We start from the raw sequence: 22,200 nt of genomic DNA, 5'->3' as shown, positions 1-22,200 counted from the left end.
ATGTCCTTAATCTTTGAAGAAGGCATCTTCCTCCATCTCTCTTCCTCCTCCTTTGCAGCAATTTCCTGAGCTGTGGTCTCTTACTCTTGCAGCTCTGCAGTGGTTAGCTCTTCACCATGGTCCTCTACCAACTTTTCCACATCCTCGAAACTCACATCCAACCCCATGGAATTCCCCAGTGACACAATATTTCCAAAACTGGCATAGGCTCCTTTGGGTCAGCCCCAAACTCTTCAAAATCCCTCTCTTGTACACATTGTGGCCACAATTTTTTGCAAGCAGAATTCAAATTCTGCAAGTCCCTACCTCCCAAGCCTTACCTGTAAGGTTTATGCGAGTGAGGATACTGAAGTGATCTTTCCAGAATTCTCTTAGGGTCATTTCAGTGTCTGAGGTCACTTCAAAGCACTTTTGAAACACTGCTTTGGTGTACAGTTTCTTGAAGTTTGAAATGACCTGCTGGTCCATGGGCTGGAGGAGAGGAGTAGTATTAGGGGGCAAGAACTTCACCGTGATGAAACTAAACTCCTCCACTATTTGCTCTTCCAAGTCTGGAGGACGAGCAGGAGCATTGTCCATTACCAGGAGGCACTTGAGTGGCAATTTATTTTCCAGGAGGTATTTCTTCACACTGGGGCCAAACACTTCATTAAACCAGCCAAGGAAAATTTCCCTTGTGACCCATGCCTTATTGTTAGCCTTCCACATCACACACAGATTACTCTTGGATACACTGTTTTTCTTGAAAACACTGGGATTTTCAGTGATACACCAGTAAAGGCTTCACTTTGCAATCCCCACTAGCATTACTACAAAACATGAGCGTTAACCTGTCTTTCACAGGCTTGTGTCCTGGGAGTGCCGTTTCTCCTGCTTGATGTAGGTCTTCTTTGGCATTTTCTTCCGAAAGAGGCCTGTTTCGTCACAATTGAACACATGTTGGGGTTTGAATTCTCCAGTGTCTACGTACTCCCTAAACTCCTGTACAAACTTCTCAGCCACTTTTTTGTCAGAACTGGCAGCCTCACCATACCTTACCACACTGTGTATACCACTACGCTTCTTAAATTTCTCAAACCAACCTTTGCCGGCCTTAAAATCACAAGCATCACCACTCGTTTACCTGGAATTTACCTGGAGAGAGTTCCGGGGGGTCAACACCCCTGCAGCCCGGTCTGTGACCAGGCCTCCTGGTGGATCAGAGCCTGATCAACCAGGCTGTTACGACTGGCTGCACGCAATCCAACGTACGCGCCACAGCCCGGCTGGTCAGGTACCGACTTTAGGTGCTTGTCCAGTGCCTGCTTGAAGACAGCCAGGGGTCTATTGGTAATCCCCCTTATGTATGCTGGGAGGCAGTTGAACAGTCTTGGGCCCCTGACACTTATTGTATTGTCTCTTAACGTGCTAGTGATACCCCTGCTTTTCATTGGGGAGATGTTGCATCGTCTGCCGTCATTTTCTTTACAAGATCGTCATGCAACTGCCTTGCCTTTTCACATATTATCGACTGCATAATACTATCTCCTGCTAACTGTTTTTGGGTAATCCTCACCAACAATAACCTTTCCACTTCTTCGAGGGTTTGCAATCTCTTTTTTGTCAGCATATCTACCCCATTTGCAACAACAGCACACTTTATTTCCTTTCCCTTCACCACGATCGAAGTGATGGTTGAATGGGGTTTGCCATACATCCTGGCAAGTTCTGTAACACGCACTCAGCTCTCGTATTTTTCAATGATTTCCTTCTTGAATTCGATTGTATTCCTCACTTTCTTCACCAAAGGGCTAGCACTAGCTTTCCTTGGGCCCATGGTGACTTATTTAGCAGTTGCAAGCACAAAAAACAGTGGATTATTATGAAATGTATTGTATGGACCCACAGGGTGATGGTCACGTGCTGGTAAACAATGGCACACAGTGTGAATAGTGCAGGAGACTGACTTTGTGTGTGTGGTGATGGGCGAACGCGTACCAGATGGTCACAGAATCACGAGTCCAGTCATGAACCACGAAGCTAAATTTTACCGAAAAAACTTACTGAAAGTCGGATTTCATGAAAAGTCGCAGCCGCTGAACAGCAGGTGTCCACTGTACATAATAATAATCACTCTTGGGCACATTAAATGTCTTATTTTAGGTTAATATAAACATTTTCATTAGTCCATCTATGATATTTTCTTCAAAATTATATAAGAAACAAGCCAGGGGTGCAAGCCAGGCAGAAGGAAAACATTACGTTTTCTCTGGTCCAGCATCAGAGAAAACGTGTGAATCTATGTTGGCCCAATCACCGCCCTTAATACATAACGCTATTGTGTACAATTCTCGGCATGAATTATTCATTACTTCTCCCTTTGTTTATTATGGCATCTAAAGGTAGTTGTTAGAAACAATTAAACTCAGTGAACATGGTACGTTGATGGTAATTATATGGCTCTGGGTCACATTAAATATCATGTAGCTAGGATGTGGAAGAGTTGGTGGAGAAATATCACCCTAACAAAGCTGTTGCAAGCCATGTCTGCATGGTCCAGTGACTCTCAAAGTGGTCCTAGTACCAGTAAAAGACAAAGAAGGGAAGTGACCCCAGATAGGGCTTTGATACCTGAAGTCCTTATGGAGTGGGATTCCCCTTCCAAACAATAGCCTCTCCTCCTCCCCTCTTTGCCGTCTTCCATACGCCAATAAGTCTCTTCAATAAAGGTAAAAGTGATTTAAATGTTTGTTTATCCATTAAAACTAGTCATTTATATTCATTTCTCATTGTTTTCTGTATGTAAAACTATAAGTATTCTCTATAAATGTATTTTTTGTTAATATTTTTGGGTGTCTGGAACGAATTAATTGGATGTACGTGTACATTATTTCTTATGGGAAATATTACTTCAGTTTTTGTCCATTTTGGATTTTGACTGACCTGGAGTGGATTAAGGATGAAAACCAGGGGTCCACTGTACTCTATGTAATTTTCCAGTAATTTTACTTACCATATCATGGTGGAGAGATGAGATATAAATTGCTATTGTCAATAGAGGTGACTCAGAATAGATGTAGAGGGTTGAGAAGGTGTAGATTTCTAGAAACCATACTCTTTGTCTTGGCACCACCACTAGCTTTACATGTTATTTTATTTTCACTTAAAAACATTAATAAAGTCACACAAAATGCTTTAAATTCAGGAAAAACTGTAGACTGAATGATGAGTGTATGAGTAAGCACAAACACTAAAGTAGAGCAGGTGGCCTTACGCTTAGGAACAGTAAAAACGGACAGACCCGTACTGAACAAATGTCGGAGTTAGTGGACTAGGCCTGATGCTTCGGCAGACATCCAGACACTTGCTATGGACAAAATGCAAAATTATGGACTCTTGTCAATTTTTTCCGATAATCAGAGTGTTCGTCCGGCCATCTTTGTCTGAAATTGCCGAAATTTGTTAGTGAGAGGGTTTACTGTAGATGCAGCAGCAGATGGCTCTAGAAAGAAAAAAAAGTAAATTGCAGAATAGATGCAGGAAAGAAAGTTGCAATTAAGAAGAAATAGAGGTAAGAAGTTTTTCATACTAGTAATATAAAGAAGTAATTCTGATTCATGCAGTTACTAGTGGTTCAGCATTCCCTACACAAAAGGTAGTTTAGAATAGTGTGTTGTACTTCAGAATGGTGTAATTTAAATATTTTCTTATAGATATTTTAATATTTTTCAGGTCTCTAACTCTGAATATGACTTAATTCTGAATGCAGATGTAAATTCATCTCATCATCATCAGTGGTTCTATTTTGAAGTGAGCAACATGGAGGCACATACACCTTATATTTTCAATATCATAAATAATGAAAAGCCAAATAGTGAATTTAATTTTGGTAAGTAATTTAAGTTAAACATTTAGGTATTGATTTTAAATATCCCTCCTTGCTGCAGGTGATGACACTTAGTTAGATTGTAACCCATTTATCTGAAAATCAGATTTATGTTTATATTTAAGTAGGGGAGACATAAGTACAGTGCCTGCAATCTGAAGGAGTAGAGATATGTTGCAGTTTTTGAACTGTAGTATCAGCATGCCTCTGGCAAGACAGTGATAGAGTGAGTGATGAAAGTGTTCTCCTTTTTTAGGTCACCCTGCTTCGGTGGGAAATGGCCGATGCATTAAAAAATGTAGAAAACACTCAAGATGTTGGAAATGTGTTCTTCAAGCTCAAAATGTTATATTTGCATTAAGTAGGAGGCAAATAATTTATATCTCTTAATTTAAAGCTTATCATTTGTCTCACCTCTATCACCACTCAGTCCTCATTATGTTCTAGACTATAACATTAGAATGAGGGTAGCAACTCATTGCTGGCACATACTCTACTCCTTTTATCTCTTCCCTCCCATGTGATGGGACAGAATGATGTTCATTAGGGTTTGTATTTTTTTTTTTAACAAGTCGGCAGTCTCCCACCGAGGCAGGATGACCCAAAAAGAAAGAAAATCCCCAAAAAGAAAATATTTTCGTCATCATTCAACACTTTCACCTCACTCACACATAATCACTGTTTTTTGCAGAGGTGCCCAGAATACAACAGTTTAGAAGTATATACGTATAAAAATACACAATATACCCCTCCAAACTGCCAATATCCCAAACCCCTCCTTTAAAGTGCAGGCATTGTACTTCCCATTTCCAGGACTCAAGTCCAGTTATATAAAATAACTGGTTTCCCTGAATCCCTTCACTAAATATTACCCTGCTCACACTCCAACAGCTCGTCAGGTCCCAAATACCATTTGTCTCCATTCACTCCTATCTAACATGCTCACGCACACTTGCTGGAAGTCCAAACCCCTCGCCCACAGCACCACCTTTACCCCCTCCCTCAGTGCACCACTCACCTTTTTTCCTTCATCAATTCTATGATTAATCTCATCCTTCATAAACCCATCCGCTGACACGTCAACTCCCAAATATCTGAAAACATTCACTTCTTCCATACTCCTCTCCAGTTTGATATGCAATTTTTCTTTATCTAAATCATTTGATACCCTCGTCACCTTACTCTTTTCTATGTTCACTTTCAACTTTCTACCTTTACATACTCTCCCAAACTCGCCCACTAACCTTTGCAACTTTCCTTTAGAATCTCCCATAAGCACAGTATCATCAGCAAAAAGTAACTGTGTCAATTCCCATTTTGTATTTTATTCTCCATAATTTAATCCAACCCCTCTCCCCAACACCCTAGCATTTACTTCTTTTACAACCCCATCTATAAATATATTAAACAACCATGGTAACATTACACATCCCTGTCTAAGACCTACTTTTACTGGGAAGTAGTCTCCTTCTCTTCTACACTCCCTAACCTGAGCCTCACTATCCTCATAAAAACTCTTTACAGCATTTAGTAACTTACCACCTATTCCATGTACTTGCAACATCTGCCACATTGCTTCCCTATCCACTCTATCATATGCCTTTTCTAAATCCATAAATGCAATAAAAACTTCCCTACCTTTATCTGAATACTGCTCACATATATGCTTCAATGTAAACACTTGATCTACACATCCCCTACCCACTCTAAAACCTCCTTGTTCATCCGCAATTCTACATTCTGTCTTACCTCTAATTCTTTCAATAATAACCCTACCGTACACTTTTCCTGGTATACTCAGTAAACTTATTCCTCTATAATTTTTACAGTCTCTTTTGTCCCCCTCCCTTTTATATAAAGGTTTGTATGTATCACCAATTAAATATAATGCTTACAATATAATACATGAAAGAAAGTGCTTAAAATACCTATGCATAGCAGTGCTATGTAATAATTTACAATAATCTTTCTGTATCCTTCACCAAATTCAACTTCAGTAACAAAAACATAAGGTGGGACCAAGTAAACCACGCCCTAAGTCATATAAACTGGTTAGATAGCCTAAGCAACACTGATCCAAACCTATGTCTAGAACAAATTAACTCTGTGGCACTCGAGGTATGCTCAAGGCATATTCCTTTCAAGAAAAGGAGAAAATGTAAACTAGAAAGAGAAAGGCGCTCCCTTTACAGGTGAAAGCAAAGAATAACAGAGCAGCTAAAAGAGACCAATATATCTGTAATATGTAGGCAGACACTGGTCAGAGAAATAGCAAACATCAAACTAAAGTTAATGGAATCTTACAGGAGCCAAGATATACGAGAAGAACTAAAAGCCATAAATGAAATTGAAAGAAACCCAAAATATTTCTTTTCTTATGCAAAATCAAAGTCAAGAACAACATCCAGTATTAGGCCCCTACTTAAATGAGACGGGTCCTACACAGATGGCAGCAAAGAAATGAGTGACCTACTCAAGTCTCAATATGACTCGGTTTTTATTGAGCCACTAACCAGACTGAAAGTCGATGACTTAAATTAATTTTTTATGAGAGACAGAATTTGGTAGACACGTGGCCTGGCAGCTAATGCTCTCACTTCACACACTGAGGGCCTGGGTTCAAATCCCGGTGGGGTAGAAACATTTTGATGTGTTTCCTTACACATGTTGTCCTGTTCACCTAGCAGTAAAATAGGTACCTGGGTGTTAGTTGACTGGTGTGGATCGCATCCTGGGGGACAAGATTGAGGACTTCCTTGGGTTATCCTGGGTGGCTAACCCTCCGGGGCTAAAAATCCGAAAAAAATCTTATCACAAACCTATCTGATATTATCCTGATGCCAAATGACTTCGAAAAGGGGATAAATGATATGCCTATGGACTCTGCTCCAGGCCCAGACTCGTGGAACTCCGTGTTCATCAAGAACTGCAAGAAGCCCCTATCACATGCTTTTACCATCCTATGGAGAGGGAGCATGGGCACAAGGGTCGTCCCACAGCTGCTAAAAACAACAGACATAGCCCCACTCCACAAAGGGGGCAGTAAAGCAATAGCAAAGAGCTATAGATCGACAGTGCTAATGTCCCATATCATAAAAATCTTTGAAAGGGATCTAAGAAGCAAGATTGCCACCTATCTAGATACCCATCTGTTACACAACCCAGGGTAACATGGGTTTAGAGCAGGTCGCTCCTCTCTGTCCCAACTACTGGACCACTATGACAAGGTCCTGGATGCTATGGAAGACAGACAAAATGCATGTGTAGTATACACAGACTTTGCAAAAGCCTTTGACAGTTGTTACCATGGTGTAATAGCACACAAAATGCTTGATAAAGGAATAGCAGGAAAAGTTGGTAGATGGATCTATAATTTCCAAACAAATAGTACACAAAGAGTAGTATTAAACAGAGTAAAGTCTGAGATGCCTACGGTTAAAAGCTCTGTTCAACAAGGTACAGTACTTGCTCCCATCCTTTTCGTCATCCTCATATCTGACATAGACAGGGATGTAAGCCACAGTACCATGTGTTCCTTTGCAGATGATACCTGAATTTGCATGACAGTGTCCTCCATTGAAGACACCGCAAGACTCCAGGTGGATATCAACCAAATTTTCAAATGGACCGCAGAAAACAATATTAAGTTCAATGATGAAAAATTTCAGTTACAGGTCTCACTCAACATTCGCGAGGGTTAGGGGATCAAGATCCTCGCGAATGTTGAAAAACTGTGAATGTTTGGTGCCCCAATATATTGTAGGGAAATATAATACAATACTGCTTCTTTAACTTGTTGAACCATGAACAATCATAAAATACGTGAAAATGTCGTAAATTGTACTAAATATATACATGTTATGCTTTAATAACTTGTATGTTATTAAATACCACAGACTCCACCACTCCACCACTGCCTCCACCACTTCCTCAACCACTGCGAGTCCCTACTACCCTCCCTCCGACCACCGCAACTGGCAGCCAGCCCTCCCACCACTCAGTGTGGTGAGTGTTTTGTTTGTTCATTATTTGCTATTAAACTACAGTATAAATAATGTAAACCCATTCATGACTGCATATTGGAATGGCTGTTCGGAAAGGTATTAGATGGTGACATCATGTGGTTACTCTTGAACACAGCAAAGAATCGAACATTTCTGCTACTGCTAATAATTTACTTATTTATTTATTTATTTATTTATTTAGTAATTTGAAGCATACATACAGAGGTACAAAAAATACAGGTAAGAGCAGCATGCCAAAGCCACTTATATGCATAGCATTATGGGCAGGCTTAAAATTAACTTAAGATTAACTAAGCAATGATGTAATCAGTGATAAAACATTGTAAACAGATAACAATAAAGCATAAATGAGTATTACAAAGACAGGTCATATGGTTGCATGCATTGCTGTACATTCAGTAGAATGGAGTATTCTGTTAGGTAGTGTATTTAAAAAATAACAAAGTTAGATTGGGTCTTAGGTTTAACATTTGTGTGATATAATTGTGAGAAACATTTAAGATATACAATTTATAAGGTTCAGTTATTCAGTATTTATTTGGTTTTGGGTGAGTAATTGATCTTTGAGAAGAGACTTGAATTTATAAACAGGTAGTGTTTCTTTTATATTTACAGGTAATGAGTTCCAGATTTTAGGGCCTTTTATGTGCATTGAGTTTTTGCATAGCGTGAGATGGACACGAGGAACATCAAAGAGTGATCTGTGTCTTGTGTTATGGTCATGTGTTCTGTTGAGGTTGGCAAGATGTTTGAGGGGAGGGTTAATATCAGAGTTAAGTGTTCTATGTATGTAATAGGTGCAGTAATAAGTATGGATGTTTTGTATGGTGAGTAGGTTAAGTGTTTTGAATATTGGTGGAGTGTGCTGCCTGTAGTGGGAATTTGTTATCATTCTGACTGCAGCCTTTTGTTGGGTAATTAGTGGTCTGAGATGGTTAATTATTGTTGAGCCCCATGCACAAATTCCATAGGTGAGATAGGGGTAAATAAGAGAGTAATATAGGGTCAGGAGTGCTGACTGTGGAACATAGTAACGTATCTTCGATAGTATGCCTACGGTCTTGGAAATTTTCTTAGAAATTTGTTGTATATGTGTATGAAATTTGAGTCTATTATCAAGGTGGATTCCTAAGAATTTTCCCTCTGTTAGCTTTGTGATAGGTGATCTGTTTATCATTATGTTAAGAGGGACATCTGTAGCTCTGTTTCCAAACTGAATGAAGTAGGTTTTGTCAATGTTTAGTGTAAGTTTGTTAGTCCTCATCCAGGTTGATATTTTCTGTAATTCGGTATTTACAGTATTGGCTAGCATGACTGGGCTCGGGTGAGAGAAGACGTATGTAATGTCATCTGCAAAATGTGTGGGTTTGAGTAATTGCGAAGCATTAGGTAGGTCATTTATGTATAGGAGAAAGAGAAGAGGGCCAAGGATGCTTCCCTGTGGGACACCAACTGTAATTGGTTATGTGGAAGAGTTTGCCCCATTTGTGTACACATATTGGCTTCTGTTGCTGAGGTATGACTTGAGGTAGTTGAGGGAGTGCCCTCTTATACCATAGTGTGACAATTTTATGTGGAGCAAGTCACGGTCAACTGTATCAAAAGCTTTTCGTAAGTCAATGAAGATCCCCAGTGGGACTTCTTTTTTCTCTATTGCAGTGTATATATGTTTTAGCATGTGTATAATAGCATCATTGGTATTTTTATTAGGCCTGAACCCAAATTGGCAGAGGTTGAGTATGTTTTGGGAGATGAGATAGGAGTAGATTCGTTTATGAATTAATTTTTCGAAGATTTTTGAGAGAGGGTGTAAGTTGGATATTGGCCTATAGTTATTCAACTCGGTTTTGTCTCCTCCTTTATGGATTGGGGTGACCCTTGCTATTTTGAGAACTGTAGGGAAGGTGGAGGATTCAATGGATTTGTTAAAGAGTGTTGCAGTGATTGGTGATAGCACTTGTGACACTTTTTTGTATATAAAGGGTGGTAAGGTATTTAAATCTCCTGTCTTGTTTTTTAGTGTGTTGATAATAAGGGAGATTTCATATGGGTTAGTCGGAGCTAGGAGCAGTGTGTTCAGGTAGTTGCCAGTGAGGTAGTCATTTGGTGGGGTATCTGTGCTTGGGATTTTATTGGCAAGATTTTTTCCTATAGTGGAGAAGAAGTCATTGAGTCTGCTGTTTCTGTTGGTGGGAGTTGGGGTTCATCTGCTTTTGCTAATTTAATTTCACTATTTCGTGCTATCTTTTTTGTTCCTAGAATTTCTGATAGGGTTTTCCAGGTCTTTTTTATGTCACCTCGTAAGTTGGATAATCTGTTCTCATAATACAATTTTTTTGCCCTTCCTATCAGGCTGGTTAGGATTGACGGGTAACATTTTGTTTGGTCTCTGGTTATGTGGCCCATTCTGTACTGTTTTTCATAGAGGTGTTTTGTATTTATAGATTTGAGGATGCTGGGTGTTAGCCAGGGACTGTTCAGTCTCTTAGCTGTCATCTGTTCAGTTTTTTTAGGGCAGTGCTTGTTATAGAGGTATTGGGTCTTTTTTATAAAATTATTAATATATTCGCCAATGTCTGTATAGATTTCTAGCTCAGTGTGCCAGTCAGTGTTTGTTACTGCTGTTGTGAAGTTATTAATGGCTGCCTCATTGTGAAGTCTGAAGGTGACTTCAGTAGTGTCTTGGGGTAATTTACCAAGAGTTGTTATGAGGAAAGTAGGGTAGTGGTCTGTGGTATTATCTGTGATTATGCCTGATTTTAAAGGGGATATGGTGTTGGTCCAGATGTGGTCAAGTAGGGAAACACTAGTCTCTGTAACTCTTGTAGGTTTTGTTACTGTTGGTAGCAACATGCAGTTACTCATTGTGTTTGTGAATTCAGTAACGTGTGGGTCCTGGTCTTGCAGGAGATTTATATTAAAGTCACCTGAGAATAGTAAATGATCTTTGTTCATGCGTGCATCAGTTATCATACTTCCTAGGTTTTGACTAAATTGGCTAATGTTTGACTGAGGAACTCTGTAGATGTTTATCAGTGTGAGAGGTTTTTGTAGGTACTTTGATTTGAATTTAGCTATTATATATTCCCCATGTTTATCCCTTGTGCAAGTATTAGTGATACATTCTAGTTGGTCTGAGTAGTATATAGCTGTGCCACCCCTTTGTTGGTCTGGCCTACAGTTGTGTATGGCTGTGTAACCAGGAATGGCATAGACATCAGTAGTATCAGGTTTCAGTTAGTGTAATGATGGACATATTGGCATGCAAGGAATTTAGTAATGCTATGAGGTCATCGTAATGCTTGCTTAAGGATCTGATATTGTAGTTAAAGACAGTTATGTTGTTGTTGGCTCTGAGGAGTGCCTTTGATTGTTCTGCTGTGTAGTAATTACAGTAACTGTTTGATTCATTTAAGTCATTAAATAAGAGGTTGGTATCAGGATCAATGCTTGTAATCATAAGATTTGTAGTGTATCTATAGTTAGATTTAAGTATAAAACAAAGTAAATATTCTAAAGCTAAAAAATAGCGCCTGAGTTGTTTAACAAATGTAATAAAAAAATGAGCTAAGGTAGTTTTTTTAAATCTAAAATAAAGGAGACAATATAAAAGGGACTAAAATAATTTGTGGTGAACAAATAAAGTGATGATCAAATAATGGAGCTTGGGAATATGATAGTAGGTAGTACTTTTAAGGTAATTCTCTTAAGTTAGAGTTAGGGAAAACAATATAATGAGTTTAGGAATATAATGACAAAATAGTGAACTTATTACAATTTAGCACCTGAGAATAACACCTTGATTATTTTAACAATTGTGGATATATGAGCTAGGGTAGTTATATAAAGCTAAAAATAATGGAGAAAATATATAAGGGACTCTCCATGGGGAAGTGGAACAGAATTCTTCCTCCGTAAGCCATGCGTGTTGTAAGAGGCAACTAAAATGCCGGGAGCAAGGGGCTAGTAACCTCTTCTCCTGTATATATTACTAAATGTAAAAGGAGAAACTTTCGTTTTTCCTTTTGGGCCACCCCGCCTCGGTGGGATACGGCCGGTGTGTTGAAAGAAAGAAGAATATAAGGGACTAAATTAAGTAATGGTAAACAAAGTTAAATGGACAGATTGTCACTATGAAATAATATTGGTTTTGGAGTAAGATCTGATTTGTAATAACAATAGTAATAATAATAATAATAATAATTATTTGATAGGAGTGAATGGAGACAAATGGTTTTTAATACTTGACGTGCTGTTGGAGTATGAGCAAAGTAACATTTATGAAGGGGTTCAGGGAAACCGGCAGGCCGGACTTGAGTCCTGGAGATGGGAAGTACAGTGCCTGCACTCTGAAGGAGGGGTGTTAATGTTGCAGTTTAAAAACTGTAGTGTAAAGCACCCTTCTGGCAAGACAGTGATGGAGTGAATGATGGTGAAAATTTTTCTTTTTCGGGCCACCCTGCCTTGGTGGGAATCGGCCAGTGTGATAATAAAAAAAAAAAATAATAATAATAATAAATACGATATAATTGAAGAAGGAAATTGTACAAAAATATGAGGGAGTGGTTGACACATCGTCAGTGTGACTTTGTTTATGCTGGAGTGAGCATTAGTCTCCGTGCTCTTCCAAACATTTCACAATAATTCAGCGGTTGAGGCAGTGGTATTTAATAACATCTTTCTTTCTTTCAACACACCGGCCGTATCCCTCCGAGGTGGGGTGGCCCAAAAGGAAAAACGAAAGTTTCTACTTTCAAATTTAGTAATTTATACGGGAGAAGGGGTTACTAGCCCCTTGCTCCCGGCATTTTAGTCGCCTCTTACAACACGCATGGCTTACGGAGGAAGAATTCTGTTCCACTTCCCCATGGAGATAAGAGGAAATAAACAAGAACAAGAATTAGAAAGAAAATGGAAGAAAACCCAGAGGGGTATGTATATACAGTGGACCCCCGCTTAACGATCACCTCCAAATGCGACCAATTATGTAAGTGTATTTATGTAAGTGCGTTTGTACGTGTATGTTTGGGGGTCTGAAATGGACTAATCTACTTCACAATATTCCTTATGGGAAAAAATTCGGTCAGTACTGGCACCTGAACATACTACTGGAATGAAAAAGTTCGTTAACCGGGGGTCCACTGTATATGCTTGTACATGTATGTGTAGTGTGACCTAAGTGTAAGTAGAAGTAGCAAGATGTACCTGAAATCTTGCATGTTCATGAGACAGAAAAAAGGACACCAGCAATCCTACCATCATGTAAAACAATTACAGGCTTTCGTTTTACACTCACTTGGCAGGACAGTAGTACCTCCCTGGGCGGTTGCTGTCTACCAACCTACTACCTAGGATTTAATAACATATATGTTATAAATAATAGTAGTACATGTTATTATTAATAACATGTATTATTATTATTAACATGTATGTTATTAAATACCATTGCCTCAACTGCTGCCTCAATCGCTGCCTCAACCACTGCCTCAATCGCTGCCTCAACTGCTGCCTCACCCACTGCCTCAATCGCTGCCTCAACCGCTGCCTCAACAGCTGCCTCAACCACTGCCTCAACAGCTGCCTCAACAGCTGCCTCAACCATTGCCTCAACCGCTGCCTCAATCGCTGCCTCAACTGCTGCCTCAACCACTGCCTCAATCGCTGCCTCAACTGCTGCCTCAACCACTGCCTCAATCGCTGCCTCAATCGCTGCCTCAACCACTGCCTCAATTGCTGCCTCAATCGCTGCCTCAACTGCTGCCTCAACAGCTGCCTCAATCGCTGCCTCTGTTGAGAAATGGGATTACCAGTTAAGTTTAAAGAGTTTGTACTTAACTTAGAAAGACAGCTCATCGCCTGCACAGCCGCCCCTGCAGACGAGGTCTTGAGAAGCTGTCGAAGTCGTCTCTCAACGGGCTGTAAATGAGTTATAATTTGTAAGATTATAATTTACCCCTAGGGGGTGTTATGTCAGCATATTTCATTCACTGATGGCTGACAAATTTACTTGTGTGGACTCAAAAGTCCGCCCCTTACTGCCGACTATAGGTTGATTACAAACTCCTTGCGACTCAAGAACTGCGCAGTCCCCCGTACTACAAGAAATTCGTAACCTACCTTGCTCTTGTAGCGTGAGCTATGGTGTTCTTCACACCTTCGACAGGTATCGGTGACTTGATAGAAGCTGAAGTGTCCTTGGATGTCCACGTCTTCCATAGTCTAGGAATAAGCACACTGGTACACTATGTTCCACAAGATTTGTCTTTATTGTTCACAATCTTATCACTAAAGAAGCTGATCACACTTCTCTTAAGTGTTTATTGTGTTTTATGAGACACTTTGTTCACACTAACTCACAGATCAGTGTTCTTTGCTGGTTATCCTGGCGTCAGTGTCACTCTCAGTAGAGTCAAAAGTAATCTGAAGACACCACAGCACCCCACGCCGTTACTGCCCCTAGCACAAAGGAAAAGCTGACCTAGTACTTTTGCTTCCTTGCCACTTCCTCGATGAAGCAAAACAGAATGTTTAAATCTTGCTGTCTTAAGCATAGACAACAATGTCCACTATCTTTACTATGGTAATAAAGTGGGAGCAGGATTTACCTTAATTGTCCTGCTAAAGTAAGAGATGTACTGTCTCTTATTAAACTACGCTTTGCAACACTGCAAGGAGCGTCGGTCGAAGCGACCACGTCCCATACTCATACTGCATCTGCTATCAATTACTTGCTGTAGCAGTAAACAAGATGCTTGCCCCTTCTGAGAGGGCTGGGCCCCTCAGGGCTGAAGGGGCTGAAGGGGGCTGATACTTCCCTCCTGGAGAAAATTTCTCCACACTGGGGGGCAGCAGAGGTTCGCTGCAGGTGAACTATTCATCACTTAACATTAATTTAATTTTCTCACTCGCCACCACTGCTGCTTGTCTTTTCTGAACAGCTTTAGTCTGTGCGGTTTCTGGAGAATCACTAATTTTGTTTTCAACACTGTGTAATTCTAACGGCACTAGCTTATTTATTGTCCGCTTATTCACTACACCTTTGCTTAAAACATCAACTGTCCTGATGATTTCATTTGCATCAGGATATATGGTCACAATTTTTCCAAGTGGCCATTGGGACCTTGGACCATCATTGTCGATAATCACTATGTCACCAGGTCTTAAGGACTTATGATTTTCAGGAACACTAGCTCCATAGAAGTGTTCTCTCAATGAGGTGAGATAGTCTTCTCGCCAAATTTTCTCCCAACGTTCAATCACTTTATTAAGGTGTTTGAATTTATGTCTGAGTTGTTCAGGTTCGAAATAAGAAGGATCCTCTATGATTTCTTTATCATTCATGGGAGGAACAGGTTCGAGCCTTCTGCCATGGAGTAAATGAGATGGACTTAACACTTCTAAATTGTCCAGATCATCGGTAACATAAGTTAGAGGTCTGTTGTTGACTCTATTTTCTATTTCAGTTACAACTGTACGGAATTCTTCTAAGTCGATTCTTTGACGATGAAGAGTCTTCCTTAAAGAACGTTTTACAATGTCGATCATTCTTTCATAAAATCCGCCGTGCCATGGAGATTTAGGAGGAATGTATCTCCAACGACAACTGCGTTGATTCAGCATCTGTTGTACTTCTGGTTGATCAAAGATCTTGCTTATATAAGCAGCACCAGCAACAAAGTTCGTTGCATTATCTGAAATCATCAGTCTGGGACATGCCCTTCTGGCTGCAAACTTTCTGAATAATTTGATAAAGGTTTCAGCCGACATGTCAGTGGCTACTTCTAGATGTAATGCTCTAGTTGTAGCACAAGTGAACAAACAGATGTACACCTTGATGGGAACTTTGTCAACTGTTTTGGTTAAAATTATTGGTCCAGTGTAATCTACACCTGTCACCTCAAATGGAGTGATATGACAAACTCTTTCAGAGGGATATGGAGGTGGACCTGGATACTGACATACTCGCATATCGTAGTGACAACAAGTAATACAGTCCTTTATTTGTTTTTTCACACTTTGTCGACCTTGAGGTATCCAGTAGGAGTGTCGTATATGACAAAGTGTGTCAGCTACCCCACCATGTAACACGTTACTGTGGGCATTTTGCACAATCAGTTTTGTTAGCCAATGATTCTTGGGGCTCAATATTGGATGTATGGCTTCTTTAGGTAGTGAAGAATTATGAATTCTTCCTCGACATCTTATAATCTTTTCTGAGTCGAGATAAAGTCCTAAAGAATTAATCATGACGGGTTTCTTTGGGGATTTCTCTTGTGCTTCTAGAAATTTATATTCTGTTGAGAAAACATCTTTCTGCATTAGTTTCACCCAGTATTTAATGGGTTCAAGACATTCATAATTAGGTTTTATTCCTTTAATGAATTCAAAGACAAGAGCTGTAACTCTTAAGAGTTTACCCAAAGATGAGAATTTAGATCCATCAATGACTCTTTCTGTTGTGTCTGCAGTATTTACACAACTTATTTCTGCTGTGTTCAAGCAGACTGTTTCTTCTGGCATAATGTGAGCTTTTTGCTGAGGCCAGTTATTTTCATTAGAGAGCCAGTTCGGTCCGTGGAGCCATAATTTATTATCCACAAATTTCTTGAGTCGGACACCACGTGACAACATGTCAGCTGGATTCTCTTGGGTAGAGACGTGGAGAAAGAGATAATCTCTCTGCATCTCTTTTATTTCTGCTACTCTGTTCTGTACATAGACCAACTTATTCTTATTATTTCTTAACCACTGGAGAACTGCTTCATTATCACTCCAGATCACGGTTTTTTCAATAGTGAGATGATCAAGTACTTTGTTGAGATAGACAGCTAGTTTTGTGCCTACATAGAGTGCTGTCAGTTCCAATTGTGGTACTGTTCTGACCTTCAAGGGTGCGACCCTGGCCTTTGAAGTAATTAGTGTACTTCCTTCAGCATTACTCATGTAAGCTACAGCGCCATAACCTCTGGTTGACGCATCACAGAACACATGTAATGTGTACTTGTTTCCCTCTTGACCTATTTGTCTGGGAAATTTAATTTGATGAAGTTGCTTAAACTCCCTGGATATTTCATCCCATGCTTGACTCATTTCTAGAGGCAAGTTCTCATCCCATCCAATTTTGAGCTTTCATGCATCTTGCATAAGCATTTTACCCTTTATGGTAATTGGTGAGACGAGTCCTAGAGGATCAAAACATTGTGATACCTCTGACAGTAAACTACGTTTAGTGAGTGTACTGCATGATTTATTGTTTATCTTTTTGAGACTCAAAGTGTCTTCCTGTGTATTCCAATTAAGTCCCAGCATATTGTTGCAATCAGGAATTTCAGCTTCAGGGAAATCTTCTTTGATAAGTTCCCTTAATTGCTTTGAATTTGTATTCCACATCCTTAGAGGCATATTTGCTTCTTTCATCTCCTTGTTAGCTTCTCTGTATAAGGATTTCAAATCATCCTCTTTATTTACAGTGCCTTGAAGATTGTCCACATAGAAACTTTTCTTTAAGATTTCTTTGAAGGGACTTTCAGATTTCTTCAAATGTGTATTTAGAGTAGCTTCTAGTAAGAATGGAGAGGATATTGCACCAAATAATACTGATTTGAAATGATAAGTTTTCACAGGACTTTGAGGATCATGTGGATTTTCAGGCCACAAGAATCGAGTATAATCTCTATCTATTTCTTGTAGTACTACTCTTAAGAAAGCTTTGGAAATATCAGCCGTGTAGGCATATGGGTTTGTGCGAAATTTCATAAGCACGTCTCCAAGCTTCTCAGTTAGTGAGGGTCCGGTCATCAGACAATCATTAAGACTTGCTACATCTTTATTTGCACGTGCGCTGCAATTATATACAACACATAGTGGAGTGGTTTCAGAATCTTTTCTGACTCCATGGTGCGGAAGATAATGAGCTTCTGTCTTCAACTTATCTTCGACTATTTCCTCAATGAATTTATTGTCCAACTGTTCTTGTATGATATTATCATAGACAGTCAGTAGCTCTGGATTCTTCCTGAGCTCATGTATTTGTGCTTTCATTTGTCCGAAAGCCATGCGATAATTGCTAGGCAGATGTGGTGGATTTAATTTCCATGGTAACCTAACCCAATACTGTCCATCTTTATACTTGACAGTGTCCAAATATTGGCTATAAGTCTGAGACTCTTGTGGGCTTGGTTTATTTACATCAATACCTATTGCATCTAAATCCCACAACTTATCAACTGGTTCATTCATTTCTTCCAGTAATGATAATTTTTGCTGTGGTACATGATCAGCGGTTATTCTCGTAACTAGTACATTTTCCACTGAATCAATATCAGCTTCTTTCCCACTTCGAGAGGGAATGGGACCACATATCATGTGGCCTCCTGCTGTTTTCAGCAAGTGAACATCATGTTTACTTACTATATTTTGCACAAAACAGTGATAATAATCACTTCCAATGATTAAATCAATTGGACTAATAGTGTCCGTCTGTATGTCAGGACAGGCTAACTTGACCTTAGTTGCTTTCAGTGCTGCAACTGTTTCTTTTAATCCCTGGATCTGCACAGACTTAGGCAAATCATCTACTACCACAGTTTCTACTGTCTTTTTCCTGTTTCCTAGACCAACAGTGATTCTGGCTAGGTCATATGTCTGTTTACCAGAATTGTGGAAAAAACCAGCTATATCTAACTGTATTTTGGCATAGGGTTGTTTATTCATTTTGTGCAACACTGTTCTTCTTATGAAGGACCTTTGTGAGCCTTGATCAAATAATGTTAGCACATTGGTTTTGTGTAATTTATTAGATAACTCAACTCGAGCTATCGGGAGAGCAGTTGCTTTAAACTTATCTCTCACATTTAATGCTGTTGCTTGTTGACTTCCTGATTCTGTGGAAGTCTGCTGCTGTTCAGCAAAAGTATTCGGGCATAATGCTGTATGATGCATACCCTTGCATTTAAAACACTTCTTCAGTGAGCATTTTCCTCCCTTGTGTTCGCTTAAACACTTGATGCACCTTTTCAGCTGATGAACACGTTGTTTACGTGCCTCCATTGATGTGTATTGACTACAATACTGTGCCCAATGTGTTCCATCACAAAGTACACATTTTGGAGTACGTTTATGTATGACAGTCTGTTTACTGTCTGTTGTATTCACAGCTTGATAAATGCCTATATGGGATTTCCCATTCTGTGGTTTAGTGGGAGTAGGTATACTCTTTTTATACTGAGTTGAAGGTTTGTTATCCACTGAATTTGTGGATTCTTCATCTTGTCTCATTGCTTGCATGCATGAAACTTTTGTTTGTAAACCATTGCTAATTTCTTCACAAGTGAAATAGCGTTTATTGAACATAATATTTAATCGTTCAATAGTTTGTTGTGACAACTTATCTTGTACAATACCACTGATAAACCAATCACATTGTCTTAGGTCATATTTAGCACCTAGAGATCTGAGACTATTGTCTAATGTGATTCTAAATGCCTGTAAGTCTGAAAAACAATGTTTGGGTGGCTTCAAGCTTGATATTAAGACTGCATGTCTAACTCTAGCCTTGTCAGCATCGAAGTAATTGTCTGCTAAGACATGTAAGGCTATTTGATAATTACCTTTAACCACCGGAAATGACTTAATCAGTTCATAGGGTTCTCCCTTCACAAGACATTTAAGGTAATTGAACTGAGCAATCTCATCTATGTCAGTTCGTGAATTTACTATGGATTGAAAACCACTAATGAATTCTTATAATTATGACCTTGGAAAATAGGTAATGACAATGTAGGTAAGCTTGGTAATGGGACACTTGTTGTTACAGGTGTAACAGGTGTTTGACCACTAGTTACAGTAAGTCTCTGTGACAGAGTTTTACGGCAGATAGCCTGTACTCCTGTCCACCTTAATTGTTGATTACTAAAAGTATCCAAAACATTTTTAATTTCATCCTCAGATGGGTTTGATTCAAGAAATTTATTTTCATAATGTGTATAGTCTGAATTAATTATTTTCAGACGTTGTGCAAGTAATTCAAATTTGACCTTAAGATTATCAAAATCTATGTTTGTATCTTGAGTTAATCCTATACAGACTGAAATTAGATTTTCTAATTGTGTAATCTTAGTCTGTAAAGACTGAAACTGAGTTTTCAAACAAGCCATTTTAATGGTATACTGAAAATTCTAGCACCACACTTAGAGTGTTTAAAAACACTGTACTGCTATAAACAGCTGAGTTTTTGTTATGCTTAAGTCAGCAATAATCGAGTCAGACACTACTGACCTACTAAGCTTAACCTCAGGGTCAATGACCATGAAGGGTACACAGTACATGTGGCTGGTGTTTATGGCTTGAGTTTGCTGTGTCAGCCTGACCACGATGATTAATCGTAAATAACGTTATACACTTCATTCACAATACACTATAAATGTCACTGTATAACTGTAAATCACATGTGAATATTTCTTACGCATATATAAGTGTCACTGTTAATATGTATTTGAAAGCTTACACTTTATATATAAGTTCCTTTAATATAACAGGTATATCTATAAGAAACAAACTTTAACACAATCTTGTCTCTTAATTTCTGTCTATAAACATTATAAACACTATGTGTATATACATTCAGACAAACTGAACATCAGTTGGGTTGCTGTTGTCTTAGTCAGCGCTTCTTCGAGTTTGGAGCAGTGGATGCCGGGTGCCATCCCCCGTTTTCTTGTTGGGTGAGTCACCCAGCTCCCATTTTCTTTGGGTGAACGCTGGGTGAGCGCCCGTTTTCTTTTGGCTGCCCATTCTCTGTGATTGAGTCTGGAGGGACTCATTTATACTGGTTTATATTGTAAAACACTAGTTTTACAGCTTTTTTCGAAGGACCTTGGCTTGTAGGTTATTTGTACACTGTAGTACAACATATCTGGACCACAGTGTGGCCTTTATCCGGTTCGAGCACGACCAATATGTTGAGAAATGGGATTACCAGTTAAGTTTAAAGAGTTTGTACTTAACTTAGAAAGACAGCTCATCGCCTGCACAGCCGCCCCTGCAGACGAGGTCTTGAGAAGCTGCCGAAGTCATCTCTCAACGGGCTGTAAATGAGTTATAATTTGTAAGATTATAAATTACCCCTAGGGGGTGTTATGTCAGCATATTTCATTCACTGATGGCTGACAAACTTACTTGTGTGGACTCAAAAGTCCGCCCCTTACTGCTGACTATAGGTTGATTACAAACTCCTTGCGACTCAAGAACTGCGCAGTCCCCCGTACTACAAGAAATTCGTAACCTTCCTTGCTCTTGTAGCGTGATCTATGGTGTTCTTCACACCTTCGACAGGTATCGGTGACTTGATAGAAGCTGAAGTGTCCTTGGATGTCCACGTCTTCCATAGTCAAGGAATAAGCACACTGGTACACTATGTTCCACAAGATTTGTCTTTATTGTTCACAATCTTATCACTAAAGAAGCTGATCACACTTCTCTTAAGTGTTTATTGTGTTTTATGAGACACTTTGTTCACACTAACGCACAGATCAGTGTTCTTTGCTGGTTATCCTGGCGTCAGTGTCACTCTCAGTAGAGTCAAAAGTAATCTGAAGATGCCACAGCACCCCACGCCGTTACTGCCCCTAGCACAAAGGAAAAGCTGACCTAGTACTTTTGCTTCCTTGCCACTTCCTCGATGAAGCAAAACAGAATGTTTAAATCTTGCTGTCTTAAGCATAGACAACAATGTCCACTATCTTTACTATGGTAATAAAGTGGGAGCAGGATTTACCTTAATTGTCCTGCTAAAGTAAGAGATGTACTGTCTCTTATTAAACTACGCTTTGCAACACTGCAAGGAGCGTCGGTCGAAGCGACCACGTCCCATACTCATACTGCATCTGCTATCAATTACTCGCTGTAGCAGTAAACAAGATGCTTGCCCCTTCTGAGAGGGCTGGGCCCCTCAGGGTTGAAGGGGGCTGAAGGGGGCTGATACTCCCCTCCTGGAGAAAATTTCTCCACAGCCTCAATCGCTGCCTCAACCACTACCTCAATTGCTGCCTCAACAGCTGCCTCAACCGCTGCCTCAATCGCTGCCTCAATCGCTGCCTCAACCACTGCCTCAATTGCTGCCTCATCCACTGCCTCTACCACTCCAGTCACACTCAATCTACAAGCACCAAACACAATGAATTATTGTGAAATGTTTGGAAGAGCACGGAGACTAATGCTCACTCCAGCATAAACAAAGCCATACATGTACTGACGATGTGTCAACCACTCCCTCGTATTTTTGTGCAATTTCCTTCTTCAATTATATCGTAT

At 39.6% G+C, this 22,200-nt stretch overlaps 1 protein-coding gene across 1 annotated transcript in view; it reads left to right on the top strand.

The window, feature by feature from the left end:
• Window positions 1–22,200, top strand: part of LOC128686064 (cytosolic carboxypeptidase 1-like) — a 224,920-nt gene that overhangs the window by 20,869 nt on the left and 181,851 nt on the right. The window contains exon 8 of the mRNA XM_070080124.1: window positions 3,712–3,868. Coding sequence (XP_069936225.1) covers window positions 3,712–3,868 — 157 coding nt within the window. The remainder of the gene's footprint in view (window positions 1–3,711; window positions 3,869–22,200) is intronic.

This window comes from Cherax quadricarinatus, unplaced genomic scaffold, assembly GCF_038502225.1.
Source record: "Cherax quadricarinatus isolate ZL_2023a unplaced genomic scaffold, ASM3850222v1 Contig157, whole genome shotgun sequence".
NCBI classification, from domain to species: domain Eukaryota; kingdom Metazoa; phylum Arthropoda; class Malacostraca; order Decapoda; family Parastacidae; genus Cherax; species Cherax quadricarinatus.
Note: the sequence above shows the minus strand (reverse complement) of the source record. Positions and strands in the feature narration are given on the sequence as shown.